The 21,059-nt window shown below is 38.9% G+C and overlaps 1 protein-coding gene across 1 annotated transcript in view; it reads right to left on the bottom strand.

Moving 5' to 3' along the window:
• Positions 1–5,103: 5,103 nt before the first annotated feature.
• Positions 5,104–21,059, bottom strand: part of LOC124799672 (aldehyde dehydrogenase, mitochondrial-like) — a 140,770-nt gene continuing 124,814 nt past the window's right edge. Inside the window, exons 10-12 of the mRNA XM_047262938.1 lie at positions 6,888–7,045; positions 5,425–5,499; positions 5,104–5,338 (exon numbers count right to left, since the gene is read on the bottom strand). Coding sequence (XP_047118894.1) covers positions 5,269–5,338; positions 5,425–5,499; positions 6,888–7,045 — 303 coding nt within the window. The 3' untranslated portion in view covers positions 5,104–5,268. The remainder of the gene's footprint in view (positions 5,339–5,424; positions 5,500–6,887; positions 7,046–21,059) is intronic.

The raw sequence follows: 21,059 nt of genomic DNA, 5'->3' as shown, positions 1-21,059 counted from the left end.
GACTAGACTCATTACACATCTGTGATAGCTGTGCTTCATGATGAAATTTACAGAACACGATGTGTGGGAGTGAGTGAATGAATGGTCACTTAACCCTTTCCAATCCAATTTTTCTACTCGCTGCATTCTTCCTAACTCTGTTAATTTTACACTTGTGGAAACACGTCTGACATTAGAGCTGTAGCAAAAAATCATAACATTGAACATAGTCCAACAGTGGGTTTGAAAGAGTTAAGTGTGTAGTACATGTTTTCCAGTCTGCTCATAACCTATCATCCATACTTAGTTCTAAGATAAATTTTGCAGATTTGATCTTTACTGAAATAAAATGAAGAAAGCTCACCATTCCAGCCACATTCTCTATTAGTGACTGTCACTCTTGATCCAGCTGTGCAAACCGAGAGCACACTGTGGTTCTTCCAGTCATTTTCTGCTTATCCAATGAAGACAGATTGGAACTGTGTGTTAATGTACCGTACTCTCTTACTCTTCCCTCGTGCACCTACTTTAATCTGGCTTCCATGTATCTCCGTACTTCACAAGCTGACTTGCTGTCGGTACACCACCTTGTGAGCTTGATTCTCTCTAATTGTACCTCCTTTTTTTTTTTTTTTTTTTTTTTTTGCTTGATATGTGTAGGAGGAAGCAAAATTTTGGTTGACTCTTCTACAAATGTATGCTCTCAGAAGTAAAACAGTAATGTACATCAGAATGATATTTTCACTCTGCAGCAGAGTGGGCACTGATATGAAACTTCCTGCCAGATTAAAATTGTGTACCAGAACGAGACTCAAACTTGGGACCTTTGCTTTTCACGGGCAAGTGCTCTACCAACTGAGCTATCCATGCACGAGTCACAACTTGTCCTCACAGCTTTAATCCTACCTCCCAAACTTCACAGAAGCTCTCCTGCAGATCTTGCAGAACTAACACTCCTGGAAGAAGGATATTGCGGACCCATAGCCTGGAGGATGTTTCCTGGCAAAGGTCCCAAGTTCGAGTCTCGGCCCAGCACACAGTTGTAATCCACTGAGAAGTTTCATATCAGCGCACTCTGCTGCAGAGTGAAAAGTTCATTCTGGAAACATCCCCTGGGCTGTGGCACAGCCATCTCTCCGCGCAATATTCTTTCTTCCAGGAGTGCTAGTTCTGCAAGGTCTGCGGGAGAGCTTCTGTGAAGTTTGGAAGGTAGGAGACGAGGTACTGGCAGAATTAAAGCTGTGAGGACAGACCTTGAGTTGTGCTTGGATAGCACAGTAGGAAGAGCACTTGCCCACGAAAGGCAAAGGTCCCGAGTTCAAGTATCAGTCCGGCACACAGTTTTGATCTGCCAAGAAGTTTAAGCAAAATACACCATAAACATAACAGGAGAAGTTCGTCCCATTGGTTCAGGTTTGAGGCCCATTTCAAACTGCATACATAGGTCGGTTATAATTAAAGTTTTGCCACTTGAGCTAATGTAGACAGAAAACTGTGTACTGTATGGGTATGAGCAGTGTTTGTAATATGGAACGTAAAAATGGTACACAGTTAACAAGTATTACCCTCATGTGGGAATTAAAATGTGTTTCTTTCAGTGGTTTATTCGTTAGTTCTCTTTCACATGTCCTTACAAAATATCTCCAGAAAGTTTCATTGTCCGATCACTGTTTTCATGGAGGCCCTCTCAAGAGGCAGAAGTTTAATTATAACCAACATGTAGGAGACGGCTGTTAGGATATACACCTAATAACATGTTACTCACAGTGTAGCCTGAGGTCAGTCATTTCTGAAGAGGGTACACTGTCTGAAAGACTACCTGTATTTATGTTATCTCAAATTTAAACTTTTTACAGTCACTGAAATCATTTCCTGCAACTATAGTCAACAACATAATTTCTCTTTATACTTGACATATTTTACATTGTTCAGACTGCCAAATGACCCAAACATGGTCATTCCCACAGTAAAGGTTTGATCATAATTTTGTGCCAATTAGTGAATGTTATTGTACTTCCTTTTGCATGTTTGGTATAGTGATAACATCTGTTATCCAGTGACACTATATGCGCTTCTGAAAAAGTTTATACTTGATATATGTCTTTGTGTTCTTTATTGTAATAACAAACATTGATTAAGGAATGTACAAAAACATTATGTCCAACAGCAGACTTGAAGGTAACATACGGTGTTCTTCTGGTTTTTGTTTTTAAGGTGACAGTGTTTGAAATAAGACGATTATAAAAATATTTATAAATAACTGTGACTTATGTATGTTGACATTAAGCACATTTGTGTTCATGTTTGGGACACCAACAGTTCAATTTCCCATCCAGGTATTAGATTTGGTATCTACTCACTGTAATGGTGACATGTTAAGTTGCAGACATGCACAACAAAAAGACATATCAGCTTTCAACCAAATGCTTCTTCACTCAAGAAAACACATACAAATTCATTCACATAAGCAAGGACATCTCATTCACAGGTCTGCAATGCCCTGTTCTGAGCTGCCAGAGATGGCAGTTTGTGTGTGTGTGTGTGTGTGTGTGTGTGTGTGTGTGTGTGTGTGTGTTTGTTCCCCCCTTTCTAAAAGTAGACTTTGGCCGAATATTAATGTATAAGTGTCATTTTGTTGTGTCTATCTGCAACTATAGTCATCTGTACAGTGAGTAGCAATCTATCTTTTCCTCATATTGTGGATTTAGTATAAAACAGTTTTAGGTTACTTGTCCCACAAAATCTGGATACAATTTTGAGCTTCATCTTTGTCAGGAACAACTGTCATGGCTGCAGTTGTGGTAATCGTTTATAACACATAGATGCCTCATGGTTGGTATACTTCATGCTGCCAGAGACTGTGTCTACACTGACGGTGCCAGTGCTCTTGTAGGACTGTCAACATTTCAGTGCATTTCTCTGTTATCTCAGCATTGAGAACTCATTTCCATGCTCTAATAAGATTATAGCCGCTGTACTGGTTGAAATTGTTCTCGCACATCCTAATTTCTACTGCTTCTTTAATAAAAGAAACCCAATGTGTAGATGTGTGGGACAAGATTTTAGTTTCATCAGCCATTATTATGTGTATTTGTGAGACTGTGTGTGTCAGCAACTGCTGATTTCTCAAGTTCTCAATTTTTAATGCATTTGTGGCATTCTGCACAACACTGGTCAACAGTACAGATAGACTGAATAATTAGTTGCTTCTGCTTTCGAGGAATCCTATAAATTCCAATAAACCTTGAACCCGCACTGCATGGGGTGCAGCATCTCCTTTCCTTCTTGGGTGATTGGAAAATAGATCTTATGCCCCTTCTTCCCATGAACCTACCTAGTTTGTTAGATTTAGCCGCAGAGTAAAGAAGAGTCACAATAGACAAATAGTCACGTGACTGTTCATTTTCACACTTTTGTTTCTTGGAGAGCACTAACAACTTTGTGTCTCTAGCTCCATAGCCTTTGTGCCAGAACATGTACTTCAGGTAATGTCAGAATCTGGGTGGCTCTTGTCATAAACAGTTTAAAACAACTCTTCTGTACAAGGTGATGAAACCTTTGTGCAGTGAGACATAAACCAGTGGGTGTCAGCTTGCAGTATAAAGAGTGGCCGAGCCCACTCCCATCTGATTTTTGTTCAAACAAAACATCTAAAAACAGCAGCTTTCCTTCTCTCTCTGAAATGACAAGGTGAACATTCAGGTGCTTGCTATCCATGTGGTTGGTGAACTGCTCCACACGTTTGGGACCTTGTGACCAGACCATAAATGTGTCAACATTTCGATAAAATGAAGATGTCAAACTGAACCAAATTTAATGTGCATTTCTCAGAATGCTCCACAAAGCATTCATTGTATGTCGTTGATCATGGAAATCTGCAGCAGACCACACCTACTTGTTGACATGTTGCCCAAATGATATCGTCAGTTATGATTGTAGTGGGCACAGGACCATCAGGATTAGACTGTTTATCAATGGAAAGAAGTCGGCTCTTCCAGTGACTCACATTTTTGCCACACTAGGTCACTATCTCCACAAATGTCGTCATCGAGGTGAACGACAGCTCGAAACATGCAACACGCCACAGACACAGACAGGTGGAAACAGTATTATGCTATAGGAGGTATTCTCCTGCACTTGCATGGTACATGTGGTAGTAATCAAAGACACACTGGCAGCTGCAAACCACCTGTATCCCTTCATGCTTGATGTCTTCCCCGACAGCAATGTCATCTTCCAGCAGTACGATTGTCCATGTCTCGTAGCCAGAACCGTACTACAGTGGTTTGAGGAGCATTATGATGATTCAGCAACCAAATATGCCTGATTTAAATCGTATGGAACCCATTTGGGTCGCTATCAACGCGTCCCCAAATTATTCACGTGAATTACATGACCGGTGTGTAGACATCTAATGCCATACACATCCAAAAACCTATCAGCAAAGTGTCAGATCTCTGATGCGCAGAATCAGTTATGTATTTCATTCCAAAGATGGGCAAACAAGCTATTAAGCAAGTGGTCATAATGAAACTTTCTGACAGATTAAAACTGTGTGCCGGGCCGAGACTCGAACTTGGGACCTTTGCCTTTCGTGAGCAAGTGCTCTACTGGCAGAAGTGAAGCTGTGAGGATGGGGCTTGAGTCGTGCTTGGGTAGTTCAGTTGGTAGAGCACTTGCCTGTGAAAGGCAAAGATCCCGAGTTCGACTCTCGGTCTGGCACACACTTTTGATCTGCCAGGAAGTTTCATATGAGCGCACGCTCCACTGCAGAGTGAAAATCTCATTCAGGTAGTCATAATGTTTTGGCTCATCAGTGTATTTGTTAAGGGAGGGGCATGTTTAGTATGTACACCAAAAGACTAACTGTGTATTTATTACCTCTTTTTAAATGTACGAGCAGGGTTTTTCTTTCTCTTGAAGCTCCAATCCAAAATCTAAAGCAATTTTGCATGCCTGTCCACTGTTAATAGCTCTTCTATTGGGTGAGTAGTGATAGGTCTTCATAAACACATCTGGATTTTGCCAGTCAGCAACTTGTATTCAGTAAATGACCCAAACTCTTTTCAGGACTGGATATAAGTGTTCTACAAAAGTTGACTAAGTTGTAAGAAATAAATTGTCTGCGCTATATAGGGCAAGTTTTAATAATTTTTGTATTACATCCAGGCATTATTTATCAAAACATGTGAATCTTCAAAAACATCTCTTGCTTAAGTCTTATCACTGGTATTTTAGGGATTACACATCACATCAAGAATCAGCTTTAAATCTCTGTTGTATGTTAGCTTAGTTTTTTACTGGCAGCTTAACAGAAACTGTTTTTACTTCTGTATATTCTTTCAGAGCATCTTCTCCCCTGAAAAGAGAAAACAGAATAAGCCACCTAATTGCAAACAGGCTATCTGAATACTCCATCTTTATCTGATCTGCAAATGTACTCACAGTTCTCTGCCATAGCCTGACTGTTTGAATCCTCCAAATGGTGCCTGTGATGTTACAGCATCATAACAGTTTATCCTGCAATTAAAACAAAACAGGTGATTAAAATCAAGCCTTTGCATGGTCCATTTGTTCTACATTCTGTATTTCAAGAGTATTTGCATAACTAACTTGCGATAATTCTTTCATTACTATAGGACATTGTAACTTATTTGGTGGATGGTTGGGTAGGGGGCAGTGGGGAAGCAACTGCTCCCCATATCAATTAATAGTCTTGGATCAAACACAAAATCAAGCCTGTAAATCTTCTGGTCCTACAGTTTATTTTGGAACAAAGAGCAAGAGAAGAGGTGCTCACTGGTTTAAGATCACACTCCCCAAATGCTGACATGAGGTACAAAAGCAATTAAATAAACAAACCGTGGCACTGTGAACAAACCTGGCCTTTGCCAAGAAGAGAATTTTGCTAGAAACCTGTTCTGGTTTCCCCCCAGATTTTAGCATCTGGCGATCAGCATTATGACATCATAGGGAATTTATTATGTCAGGGCACATACCAATGGTTTCATAGGATTTACACGAGAGTGCAGCATGTTTGTGGAAGAGCTACTGAATCAGAGAAATAAAGAATTAGGCCAGTATAAGCTAATTTGTAACTGATAGTAAACTTTGTATTGGGGCTACTTAGTAATGAGATGCAGCATCTATTCACAAACATACTTGGGCTTGCAGAAACGAGGACTTGAGAAGAGTGATTCTTCTGGACGTAGAAATTTGAGTGAACTAACAGAGCCTGCAATCTTAACAATATTTCAGTATGGAGATCAATTATTAAAAATGAAAAAAAATCACCTAAGTAAACATGGGTATGGATATGAGATCATTTTGACACTAGAATGTAAAAGGTTCTAATCAAAGTCAGAAAATGCTAGTAAAATATTATGAGAGAAACTTGGAAACTCTACAATACCTAAAGTATATGAAGACAGTTTGTCCAACTAATAAAGAAGAAGTAAAATATGATCCAGCATGTGATAAAAAAAACAACTTATCGTCAATATGCTACCGTTCCTTGCTTTTATTTCAAGAACTGTCCAACTTAGCTGCAACACACACTTGGAAAAGATTTTCCTAAGGTCATATTCCAATGATGAAAATTGCAAGATGGAAACAATAAACAAACATGAAGATACATAGCGATTCACTCGCAGCTGACTGACGAATGGCTCTTACATACAATAGCTTTTCGCTAGCTTTGGAAGTACCAATCATACTGCACACACATCCATCGACACCAAAATGTAACCACCCACAACAATTGTCCCCCAATAATTGTAGGGAAGCTTCCCACCTTTGATAAAGCAATTTATGTGAACTGATATGACTTATTTTGTGATGTCAGTGACAGGTGTATAATAAAATTTAGCCCATAAGTATATTAAGCATAGCATGAGAGGATACATTACCATACAGAACCAGCTTCTACAGCATGTGCAAACACAAGAGCTTTATTTATGTCCTTTGTGATTATTCCAGCTGCCAATCCATAAGTTGTGTTGTTAGCTCTCTCGATTGCTTCTTCTAGAGTTTTGAATTTTATAATACATTGGACTGGACCAAATATCTGAAACATTTAACGCCATTTTTATAATAATGATTGCAAAATCATGTACAGTCTCATAAACAGCTGTGTTCAGTGACAGATGACAATAATACTGTTGTGATATCAGAGACACATCCCTGACATTAAAACTAGGATGTGTGTTGAAACTAAGTACATGCCAGAGTCAAGATTTTTATGTCAGTTTTAGGCAAAGAAAATAATGTGATTACGAAGATACTCAAATTTCTTCTGAAATTAAGAAAATCACATATCCTCTCAAAAATATAAGCTCATCTGGATTTGATGGAGTTCCCATAATAAAATACACCGAGGTGAAAAGTCATGGGATAGCTCTAATATTGTGTCAGACCACCTTTTGCCCGGCGTAGTGCAGCAACATGGCATGGACTCAACAAATCGTTGGAAGTCCTCTGCAGAGATACTGAGCCACACTGCCTCTACAGTCATCCATAACTGTGAAAGTGTTGCCAGGGCAGGATTTTGTGCTCGAATTGACCTCTCAAACATGTTGCATAAATGTTTGATGGGATTCATGTCAGGTGATCTGCTTGGCCAATCATTCACTCCAACTGTCCAGAATGTTCTTCAAAGCAATCATGAACAATTGTGGCTGGTAACATGACTCACTGTCAACCATAAAAATTCCATCACTGTTTGGAAACAATGTCCACGAATGGCTGCAAATGGTCAACAAGTAGCTGAACATAACCATTTCCAGTCAATGATCAGTTCAGTTGGACCAGAGGACCTAGTCCATTCCACACCAACACAGCCCTTACTGTTATGGAGCCACCACCAGCTTACACAGTGCCTGACTGACAACTTGAGTCCATGGCTTCATGGTGTCTGTACCACAATCAAACACTACCATCAGCTCTTACCAACTGAAATTGGGCTCGTCTAACCAGACTATGGTTTTCCAGTTGTCAAGAGTGCAACTGATACACTCATGAGCCCAGGAGAGGCACTGCATGTGACATCAAGCTGTTAGCAAAGGCACTCTTATCTGTCATCTACTGCAATAGCCCATTAATGCTAAATTTTGTTGCGCTGTTTTAACTAATATGTTCATCATACATCCCACCCTGATTTCTGTCATCAGGACTGACAGCTCTATGTAAATGCTGCTGCTCTTGGGCAGTAAGTGAAGACTGTCAGCCACTCCGTGGTGAGAGGTAATGCCTGACATTTGGTACTCCCAGTACACTCCTGACACTACTGATCTCAGAATATTGAATTCCCTGTGATTTCTGGGATGTCCCTGTGTCTAGATCTTACTACTATTCCCTGTTCAGAGTCTGTTACTTCCTGTTGTGTGGTCATTGTCATGTTGGAAACCTTTTCACACGAATCACCTGAGTACAAAGAACAGCTCACTGCCACCTGTACATGTGCACATCACTATCCCATGACTTCTATACCCTCAGTATGTCATGCATCACTAACTCAGGGCATTTTTCCAGAGAGATAGAAATATGCCATTTTTAAACACTTTTATAAGGAAAGTGGTAGGTGAGGTATCAATAACTACTGACCTGTTTCACTACTGATATTTTCCAAAATTTTTGTGGTGATGTATTCTAGAATAGTATGTCACCTGAGCAACAATAATATCCTCAGCAAATCACAGTTTGGATTTCATAGAAGTTTCTCTACTTGAGAATGCCATTTACACATTCACTCAACAAGTTTTACAAGCATTGAATAACAAAATAACATCGGCTGATATTTTCTGTGACCTATAGAAGGCTTCTGACTGGTGAATCACGATAAATTGAGGTTTTATGGAATAACAAACCAGGAGATAAATATCCAGCAAAATGAATGCAGGAAGTTACACTTATTATTAATTCAAGCAAAGTAAGGAGGAGAGATTCTTCTGACAGGGAAGAAATGAGCTTTGGGCTTCGGTTCAATCTTCGGTCAACTATTGTTTCTCATATATGTAAATGACCTTCCGTCTAACATACAACATACAGATTTTGTACAAAAGTTCTGGTAGAATGTAAATACTTTCGGGTTAAAGGAGACCACCCATTGAAAAACAGAAGGATTGAGTTGACAATAGGTGCACACAGAAAGAAATAAAAATTGCTAGCTTTCTGAGTAATCTTTTTACAAACTAAAGTAAAATATGCATGCATACACAAACACATCCACACTCACATTTTGGCAGGTGGCCTGGTTGTGATGGGGTAGCATCAGGTTGAGTGGGGAGGGTGGCTAGAGACCCAGAGAGGCAGCTGATTTGCTGACTAGGAATGTAGGAGGGTAGGTTGGCAGGTATAAGAGCTAAGCATGTGATGCACAATTGTAGGAGCCAGTGGGGAGCAATACAGGCTGAAGGTGATTTGGGGACATGAATTGGGAGGGGGTGATAGGGTGGAGGAAGAAGAGACTGTTTCCACTTCCGCTCACCTGTCAGGGTTAGGATATACCGTATTTACTCGAATCTAAGCCACACTCGAATCTAAGCCACACCCCAAAAATGAGACTCAAAATCAAGGAAAAAAAATTTTCCCGAATCTAAGCCGCACCTGAAATTTGAGACTCGAAATTCAAGGGGAGAGAAAAGTTTTAGGCCGCATCTCCAAATCGAAACGAAGTTGGTCCATTGTAATATGAGACACAATTTAGGTCGAATGAATGACGATACAGCTACAGTAGTTTGGTTCGAGTCGTAACCTTAGTAGTTAAGCTTTACCAGGTAGCCATTGCTATGCGTCAGGTGCTCCGTCCGTATTTGTACGGGTACCCTTCCTTTTTCACTTGCTTCGTCTGGTTTGAATTGATTGCTTACTTTTCTTTGATCTGATAAGTGCCGTTCTCTTTGTTATAGATGTTTATATCACTCTAAGCTGAAAATTCATTACTGTACTGTGTCATGCATTGTTTGTCGCATTCTGATAGTGCGTGTTTACGGCCTGTCGCGGCTCGCGGCATGGCTTGCTTTTGTGCGCACTACCGCCGCTTACAATTTTTAAAAAAAAAAAAAAAAGAGAGAGAGAGAGAGAGAGAGAGAGGAATCGTCTCATTAGCGAAACAATGGCAAGAGACTTACACTGCTGCTAATGATCAACAAGAACCAAATAATACACTGCGTATGATAGAAGATGTTCTGAACGAGAGTTTAGCGAAAATTTTTCTCCGTTTGAAAATCTTTGCAGACGCCTCTTTAGTACATTACATTCTGCACAGAAATTAGAGTCATCTTAGATTTAAAAATCTAGTCAATTGCTGTGCTTCATTTCTGACTGTATCACTATTAGGCATAAGAATAATACGAATATAAGCATGACATGATATGTATATTCTTCCGCGTTTGCTGTTGTCTCACTCTAGTTTCGTAGTTTATTAGGCAGACAGGATTTAAATGAGAGAGCAGCAAACACATAACAATACATGGCAAAATGTTTATATTCTTATGGTGAAGAGAATACTGCATGTGATTCACAATTCATAGAAGTTCCTATTAGCAACCATCTCTTCTCACAGGTAGGAAAAAATTCAGAACGTAGAGTTGGCTATATTGACAAACATCCCAAACAGTCTTGCCGGTCGGATTTTCGTAGTACATTGAAATGCTGCTACATTCGAAGATGAACAATACGGGATTTTTATTTACTTCGTTGGATAATGTATGAAAATGCAGTGGTCGAAACTCAGGGCGGAGAAAAAAAAAGCTCGTCTCCCACCTTTTTTTTTTTTTTTTTTAATTTATTTACTAGCGCAGAGGATTTAGTGCCAGTATTTATCTTTGTGCCTGTGAAGCGCTACATATATTCGACGGCATAAGTTAGTTGTGGCGGGACCCACCTACATTTTTCAGAACTTCCGCTTGCTTTGCACTCAATTCTAAGCCGCAGGCGGTTTTTTGGATTACAAAAACTGGAAAAAAAGTGCGGCTTAGATTTGAGTAAATGTTGTTGTTGTGGTCTTCAGTCCTGAGACTGGTTTGATGCAGCTCTCCATGCTGCTCTATCCTGTGCAAGCTTCTTCATCTCCCAGTACCTACTGCAACCTACATCCTTCTGAATCTGCTTAGTGTATTCATCTCTTGGTCTCCCTCTACGATTTTTACCCTCCACGCTGCCCTCCAATGCTAAATTTGTGATCCCTTGATGCCTCAAAACATGTCCTACCAACCGATCCCTTCTTCTAGTCAAGTTGTGCCACAAACTTCTCTTCTCCCCAATCCTATTCAATACCTCCTCATTAGTTATGTGATCTAACCACCTTATCTTCAGCATTCTTCTGTAGCACCACATTTCGAAAGCTTCTATTCTCTTCTTGTCCATACTAGTTATCGTCCATGTTTCACTTCCATACATGGCTACACTCCATACAAATACTTTCAGAAACGACTTCCTGACACTTAAATCTCGAGTAAATATGGTACATCAAAACAGAAAGTGCACTTTCATTGAAGTACATTTATATAAGCATTGAAATAAAAAGAAAAATTTCATTGTGTGATATTTTATGATGCTCTTCAGAGTGGATTGTTTCCATCACCATTTTATTCCAGTTGTTCACAAATGAATCCCTGTTGCCATCAAAATCATTGTCTCTCTCTCTGCATGAAGAACTAGCCATTTCATGCCTACTAATTTGAACATAATAATTGTGACCTCTCTCTCAACACAACTGCTATAGTTCAACACTGCTTTAACACAGGATTCCTAGATGGCAGTAGTATGCAGCATTGATGCCTATTATACAGAGAGTCAAGAATGTAGCATGTGAGAGCTACAAAAAATCATGTCAAATGAGGCTTGACATCAGAGTGAAAAACAAAGTTCCAAATTTCAAGCACAACTTGCTTTTGCAGTGGAAAGGGTTAAATATGGAATTTTGAATGGCAGAAGGAAAAGCATGGGACATTCAGTTTCAGAAGTTATTCAAAGAATGGAAACTCCATGTAGGAAAAAACAGATTGCTACTTACCGTAAAGAAGACATATTAAGTTGCAGACAGGCACAATTAAAAGACACCTACATAAAGCTTTCTGCCGCAGCCTTCATCAGCAGAAGAGAAACACACACCATTCATACACACAAGAAAGCGCACTTCATGCACTGCCAACTTCGGGACCTCGGACCGATCTTAACTGCCAGAGTTGGCAGTCGTGCACGTAAGGTGTGCTTGCTTGCTTGTGTGTATGAATGGTGTGTTTCTCTTCTGCTGATGAAGGCTGCAGCAGAAAGCTTTATGGAAGTGTCTTGATTGTGCCTGTCTGCAACATAATGTGTCTTCTGAACGGTAAGTAGCAATCTATCTATTCCTGTATTGTCAAAAGTTATTCAGAAATTTATTGTTCTCCAGTCTGTAACACAACAGCATATGAAGAGTGTCTCCACAATAACATCAACTCCTACCATGGCCAGCAAATGGGCTTATTAATTAAAGTATTCAAAGATGTTTGAGCAAAATCTTTTCTGCTAATAGATTAGTGACAGGTGATAATATTCAGTATCACATCTCTTGCTAAGAGCATACCATCAAAACCAGATTCTCTCTTTGATGTTTAGACAGATTTAGTAGCCTTTAGGTGATCTAATTCACGTAGCCAAAGTTCAGTTGATATGTACTTTTGCCAGGGTTCAGTTTCAGAATCAGCTTCAGGTTTTTGCCCTTTAAGTGGAATTGAACTGATTCCAGCATAAACACACTCACATTTATGCGCAACTATACGTGATGACACACCTAAATGCATCAACTGCTTTGTAGTCTTTGTACATACTTTGTTGCATAATCTTTTGGGGCAATGAAGCAGTGTAAAGCAAATCACCAAATATCTTGCAGTATCCTGTTCAGGGACCTAGCAGTTTTTACACTTATGTGTAGCATTGTGGTCAATAACAAGATTCAGTTTAGGGTGAACTCTGAAGTTCGCTACCACAATACTAGAAATACAAATAATTTCCATATACACAATGTATCCCTAGCTTATTGCAGAACAAAAGTATTTGACATTGGTGGTTAACATTAGGCAAGAGAAACAAAGTAAAAGAATGCCTAGAAGTTGCAGGCTTTCCTGGCCGTCATCACTGGAGGTAAAGTAATCTAGGTTGTCAGGCAGCATCATATTACTCTTCAAATTTCATACTTACAATCAAAGATTCAGTGTTCTGCTGGTATCTTCCTCAGGATTTTCTGGTGTTCCTGGTTAGCAGAACATTGTCAAATACCAGTGTCACATTCACTTATAAAAGGGAGTTTTCCACACTTGTTCATAAGAAGTGGAGTTATTGAGTGAAATAGTTCTGGCTACTATTGGTGGACCATCATCATTTGATAGGAAGCGATAACAGGCAGAGAAAGATAGGGGGAATTTTTGCCAAAATATTATTTGTGTGGCGCAGAGGTGGCTTCCCGACAGTGGTTTGTATTTCTCGTGCACTGTGGCTGAGTATTTACTTCCTTAATGGCAGTAATTTTTTTATTAATTCAGCAATTATGCTGTCTTCCCCAGGGGCTCGATTGTTTTTTGACTTGTGCACAGCCTGGGAGACCTCTTGTAGTGTTGGTTTTCTTGCCTCATTGGTTTCATTGTCTACTTCCAGCTCCACTCTTCCCTCCTGTGCAGCTGTCTCTTCATCTTCTAGGCTGGTGCTTAGTGTATCTTTGAAATATTCTGCCCATCTTCCCACTATCTGTTCTTCCTCCCTTATCATTTTCCCATCTTTACTGGAACAGGCCATTGTTTTTGATTGGAATCTATTCTTCATTTTGCCTATGGCATGATAGAACTTTCTTATTTCACTCTGTTCCTTTAGTTCTTCTAGTTCTTGAAATTTCTTCTTATTCCACTCTCTTTTCTTTCTCTTGCACAGTCTGTTAGCTCTTCTCCTTAATTCTCTATATTGTTCCACATTATTTCTGGTTTCTCTCTGTAGCATTTTTGTTCTTGCCCTGTTCTTTTCCTCTATTGCTGACCTGCAATCTTCATCAAACCACTCCTGGGTTCTTCTGTTCCTTCTTATGCCTATTATTTCCTCTGCAGCATCCTTAATGGCTTTTTCAAACCTGTTCCACCTTCCATCTACTCCTTCTGTGGTCTCTTCATTGCTCAACTTTCTGCTTAGTGTTGCTTGGTATTTTTTTACTTCATCGGGGATGTTCAGTTTGTCTGTATTCCATTTCATCATCTTTCCCATTCTGTTGCCATTTGTTAGTGACAGTTTCTCTCTCAAGACTGATTTTATCAGAAAGTGGTCTGGATCACAGTTTGGTCCTCTGCAGCTCCGTACATCCGTAACTGACGTGGAGTGGCGTGCAATCACTAAAATATGATCAATCTGATTGACTACTCCATTGGCTGCAGACTTCCAAGTTCCCAGATGGATCCTTTTATGCGGAAAGCAGGTACTTTTAATAATCATATTATTCCTTGCTGCGAATTGGCATAATAAGTCTCCATTCTCATTGTTTTCTTCATGTAGTAAATATTTTCCAGAAACTCCATACAGATGTTCATTCCTCCCTATTTTTGCATTAAAATCTCCTATTACTAGCATCAGGTCATATTTAGGTACTGCACCGTATACTTTTTCCAAGTCTTCGTAGAAATGTTCTTTAATTATATCCTCTTTTTCCTCTGTTGGTGCATGTGCATTAACTATTGATATATTCCTAAATTTACCTTTTAGTCTGAGTCTGCACATCCTTTCATTTATGGGTTCAAATTCTAGAAGGCTTTTCCTAACTTCCCTAGTTATTATAAACCCTGTTCCAAGTTGGCCTGTTCTTTCTTCTGGTCCACTATATACCAACGAGTACTCAGGTTTATCTATCTGCCCATTCCCCTGCCATCTTATTTCCTGTAGCCCTACAATATCATATTTAAATTTTAAAATTTCATTAGCTATTTCTTTCATCTTTCCAGGCTGAAGCATTGTCCTCACATTCCATGATGCTACTGTTAGATCCTTTATCCGTTTCCTTTGCCGGGGTCGTGGTGGTGAGGCTGTAATAAAGGAACTGCACACATTAATATCAGATATATGGGAAACAGAAACTATGCCAGATAATTGGAAAATTGGAATAATAGTCCCCATTTATAAGAAAGGGGACAGAACAGCATGTGAAAACTATAGAGGTGTAACACTCCTAAGTACAGCTTATAAGATCTTCACAAGTATATTAAACGAAAGGATACGGAAGTGTGCAGAAGGCATACTAGGGGAATATCAGTGTGGCTTTCGACCGGGCAGAGGAACAACTGATCAAATATTTGTGATAAGGCAAATGATGGAAAAGTTCTATGAATATGATATAGATCTGCATTTCTTATTCATCGATTTCAAACAAGCCTTTGACAGCATAATTCGGCAAGAACTATACAGAGTACTGAAAGAAGTTGGTATATGTGCTAAATTAATAAGACTAATCAGAATGACAATGACAGAGACAAGAGCAAAAGTAAAGGTCCTTAGCAGAACAAGTGAGAGCTTTGACTTTAATAAAGGTGTGAAGCAAGGGGATAGCCTCTCCACTGTCCTATTCAACATTGCCCTGCATAGTGCAGTAAATAAAATCAACAAAAGAGGCACCATATTTATGAAAACTAGCCAGATATGTGCATACGCTGATGACATTGCTATAGTAGGAAGAAATACCAATACACTCCTAGAAACATACCGGGCAATGGAAACAGAAGCCTTAAAAATTGGCCTCATAGTAAATGTAAACAAAACAAAATATATGGTAATGTCACAATCTGAGGCCAGAAGAACCCCTAAAAACCTAAACATCAATGGGAAATGCTTCAATGGAGTGTCCTCTTTTAACTATTTGGGAGCCCTAATAACAAATGATAACAGTATTGGAAAGGCTATAAGGGAAAGAATACAAGCAGGAAACAGAGCTTACTTTGCAAATATGCAGCTTTTCAAAAGTAGCCTTGTTACAAGAAAAACTAAATTGCTAATATATAATTCCCTAGTCCGCCCAGTTATCACATACGGCTCAGAGGTATGGACATTGACAGAACACGATAAAAATGCTCTAAGAAGCATTGAGCGGAAAATACTACGCAAAATCTATGAGCCAATAAGGGAGGAAGAAGGCTGGAGAATACGCTACAATGCTGAATTACAGGAGTTAATACAAGGCAGGGACAGAGTAAAATTTGTTAAATCACAGCGAATACGATGGCTTGGACACTTGGAGAGAATGGCAGAGGATAGAATGCCAAAGAAAATGATGAAAGGTATGATCCATTCAGTTAGGCGAAAAGGGAGACCTAGAAGAAGATGGATCGATGAGGTAATAATGGATATCAGCAATATGGGAGTCCGGGGGTGGAAAAGAGCAGCAAATAACCGAGAAGTGTGGAGGAAGATTGTTGAAGAAGCCAAGGCTCACCAAGGGCTGTAGAGCTACTGAAGAAGAAGAAGAATGGCAGTAATTTGTAAGCCTATAGCCGTCATCTTTATAGAAATTACTTTTGTTCACAGACACCACACCCAATTCTTAGATTTTCCTTCTGCTACTCAGAAAAACAAATCGTATACTCAGTATCCATCAGTGATGGGAACTAACTAGGTTGCCTGACTATGTACAGTCACACACTATTAAAGCAGTGGACATTGCTACCTGACGGGGGAAACTGCTTGTTAACAAAATTAAATTTATTAGCAATGAGACGGAGAAAACTGACACTGTGTATGAGTTATTTGGCAGCAGTTTCTTTGAAGTTATGAACAATGCAAGGAATACCAACCTTGTGGGAACTTTACAGCTTATGTCACACACAAGTTGACTTCAGACCTAGCAGAGAAACTCTGACAAGGGGATTGCTTCTAGTCAGGGATGGGGATCAGAGAACAGACTGAATGGTAATATGGTTTAGGGTGCCATATATCTGACCCTAAAACTGTTATTCCTGGTAGACATTCATTTCAAGAGACGAGATTAATTTATTTACCATCCATTAATACGATCTCAGTCTGTGTAGCAGTACCACAGTGTAGTGTGTAAGGTCATAAATCACTACAGTGGAGATTGTGGGTTCTATTCTACTCCAAAGAAAATTGTTTTCCTGCTCTCTTTCTTTACTCTTGCTCTACTTTCACATTTTACAACAGCTGATAATTGCCTTAATGGCTTTGGCTACAAATTAGATGACAAAAAAAAATACAGTAAAACATGCTCAAATCAGCACATGTATAATTCGGAAATCTGCCCAAACCGTAGAAGTATTTCAGTCCTGACTCATTCAGTGCACTTTTATATGCTTATTTTTTGTACAAAGCGGAATGTGTCTAACATGAAAACGGAAAGTAAATATTAGAACATACTTAATAATTCATTGTATAATGCGAAAAAGAGCCTATACAGTACTACTGTAATACAGTTCACTAGTTATTCAAGACTCTACAAGGATGTTACTTTTAACACCTCTGTTAAATGGTGCAAAACCAAGAAAAGAGCTCCAGCACAGCGCGACGCTGCTGGTGTGGACCTAAAACTGCGCTGTTCTGTGCAACAACAAGTAAGTTATGCTCAGTGTTAGTACAGTACATCAAAGGAAATGGTTCATTCATCAGCACTCTGTCGGCTTTCTCGTTTTCTTCATTATTGACGCATGCCAGCACATACAGGAACATTGTTGCGCATTTACCAACACTCTGCTGCAATGTGCACAGTGAAAGAGGTGGGTATGTCTCCTTTAGACAATGGTTTTACCTGGCGAGGTGATTATTTTCTGCCAGCTTCAGTTGACTAACAGCACATTAAGAGATACAGTAACATGATGTCGAACAACCGGTATGTGTAGTTAACACTTAACGAAAAGATTAATGTTATCGAGGTGAGTGAGAAAGACTGTGGAGAAAAAAAGAGGGCTGGACAGTCTCAAAGCTAGGCACAACATCATGTGGAATGAGGTGTGTGGGGAAGTTAAGGATGTGCAGGAAAGTGTTCCAACAGAATGGAAGACAGTACTGTCCACCTTAATTGTGAATTATGACCTGAAAGATGTGTTCAATGCTGATGAAACTAGACTGTTTTATCACGCACTGTCTTCAAATTTGCTAGCAATTTTAGGAGAAAAGTGCACTGGCGAAAAAATGTCCAAGGGAAGACTCACTATACTGCTGTGTGGAAACATGTTAGGTGAAATGGAGAAGCCACTGGTGATTGGAAAGGTGGCAAAACCACGTTGTTTCAGAAACATAGACGTCAGTAAGCTTCCAGTCACATGGAGAAGCAATGAAAAGGTGTGGATGGAGAGTGGTCTTATGGAAGAATTGCTGGACTCTTTCAATACCAAAATAAAAAAAGGAAATCGTAAAGTTCTCCTTTTCCTAGACAATGCAACCTGCCACCCGAAAGCAACATTATCAAATGTGAAATTGGCTTGGTTCCTTCCAGGTTCAACCAGTCTCACACAACCAACGGACCAGGGGGTTGACATTCAAGTATCATCATAGGTGATTACTGCTGCAATCTCTTATTGTTAGTGTTGAAGAAGCTGAAAGTGCATTTGCTCTTGTGTGGTCAGTTTCTGTCCTGGATGCAGTAAATTGGATTGGCTTGGCAGTAAAGGAAATAAAACCGGAAACTATCATGAAGTGCTTCAACAAAGAGGGGTTTGGGGGTCAAGAACAAGACGCTTCTGTGGCCATCAAAGTTCAAGAAAATGCAACTACTGAATTAATGAAAATGCGAAACATTCCATGTAGTGCAGATGATTACATTCAAAGTGATGACCTTCTGTCAACTCACTACACTTTCACTTCTGCAACAGATTTAATAGAAATCCACAATACAGAGGATGATGAGAAAGAAACAAAGGAAGAAGAAGAGGTGTAAAATATGACCCTATAAAAATTAATATGCCTGAAGAAGCCATTGTGTGCATAAATGATGTTCCGAAATTTGCAGCACACAGATTCTCCCAAGTTGTATGTACATACAACAACAAACAAGTTTAGAATGCATGTAAAAATATAGAAATGCAGTGTTATTTATCAATTAGTGTAATAATCCAGTGTTCTATTGTCCTATATACAGTACTACTGTGCTTGAGTGAAGGTACGTAAATACAGTACATGATTAATTTAAAAAAATTTACTGTACCTTTGTGCATGATGCCCGACAAATTTTACTTAACCCAGTGAGTTTTGTGTAATCAGGAAACTTATCCAATTTAGAAAATTACATTAGTCCCAAGTGATTTGTTTTGAGCAAGTTTTACTGTACAGTTGATCTCATATTTCATATACAGCAGGCATGTACAAATTTATTTATTATGTTATGATTAATAATTTTGAGAGTGATAGTCCTTGTAGAAACATTGGTAACAAACAGCTCTCATACAATGAATATTATATAAAGGACACCTTGCCACAGTGGTGTTTAACATGCAAAACAATTTGCAGGGAAAATTTGTCACTAACATTCTGCAAGGCTTTTCATATATTAATTGTGTAGCCACGAACCAGAGTCTAACTGGAATTTACCCTTGCTTTCACAAAAGTGAATCCATAACAATGTCAGATTGTTACGTTTTCCTTTTTATTTAAAACAGCTCAACATAGGCACAATTTCATCACATCACACTTATCTGGAGCAATTTTCTCTCATATTATCTCTGTAGTACCTGCTAATGGTATTGTGATGAAGCAAGCTGGGATCTCTTTACTTCCCCTCCTGTTTTGCCATCTGCCTCAAATTCATTTTTGCCTAATTACCATTAACATGCACGAGTATAATCTGCATTTCCATAAAAGGGAAAGGTTGGGCCCCAGTCTTGAGGAATATAGCACCAGGTCTAATTTTGTGCTTAGTTTTGTGTATGTAATTAGTTTCCTAAGTTATTTTGACAGTTCCCAGTTAATATCTTTTGCTACAGGGTGAAATCAGTAATTGTTTCATGGCTTAGATTCTAATGTTGACTTATAAACAAATATAAATTCTGTACTAATTATAAACATTTGGAAGAAGAACTACTACCATTGTTAAAGTATTTATTTGGCTATATTCAAAAACACATTAGCAAAGCCAGCCCTTTACTAATTCCAAAATAATTGCCATGTTCATCAAAAGTATTGTTTCTATAATTATATCTGTTAATTTCATTATTTAAACAAATTATTCAGCCTAACCTTTGTGGTAGAAGGAACTGTTAAAAAAGGAATTTTTCAACGTATTCGGTTAATTGAATGGGTTATGTTTTAAATGTAATTTCTGTAACTTAAACATCAAACAATGTATAGTGTCAGTGCCTGTTATTGTGAGGATGTATGAAGGACCAATTTTTGGTCCCGAGGCTGATTTTCGTATGTGAAACATGTATTGGTTAGATTAACAACACTGCATCAACTTCGCAGTAAAATAAGTAACACAAATAGGTGGTGTGTTACAACAATTAATGAAAATGTCTGTTTACTTTATTTGAAAAATAGTGTCACGCATATCATATTATTCTGCAAGAACTGAACTGTGTGGTTAGGTTTTTATTGCTCACAGATGTTCAGCAGCAAACTATTGTAGCAGTAGCTGCCTGCAACTTATTAATGAGGCTTATCAACATTTACCAATAATGAACTGGCCATATAATTGTGCAATATTGGAGGGTAGTGAACAATGAGAGTAAAGAACTATGAAACACAATTATGCAACTGTTGGCTACATCATTTACAGCAGTCAGTGTTGAACTTCCACCCCCCCCCCCCCCCCCATTTTTTAGCCACTATAAAAATGCAGCATGTTGACACCGAAGACTATCAACAAAGAAATAAAGTGTGCAAACATCACAGGATGAGAGTAAAAAAAGATTTGAAGACAAGTCTTACAGCAATGTGAGTTGCAGATGACCTCACAATGAAAAATATATCTAAAAAATGTACAGAATATTTCATAAAAGTGCGTTTTTTTCAACTAGATATATCACTTTCCCAGTGGATAACTTCCCAAAATGTAAACTCGGGAGCCAATTCCATTCACTACAGGTCTCAGCAGGCACCCTTCTCTAAGCATCTTCGGTAGACTACATAATATTCTG

This window comes from Schistocerca piceifrons, chromosome 1, assembly GCF_021461385.2.
Source record: "Schistocerca piceifrons isolate TAMUIC-IGC-003096 chromosome 1, iqSchPice1.1, whole genome shotgun sequence".
Taxonomy (NCBI): Eukaryota; Metazoa; Arthropoda; class Insecta; order Orthoptera; family Acrididae; genus Schistocerca; species Schistocerca piceifrons.
The sequence above is the reverse complement of the archived record's forward strand: the minus strand, read 5'-3'. Positions and strand labels throughout refer to the sequence as shown.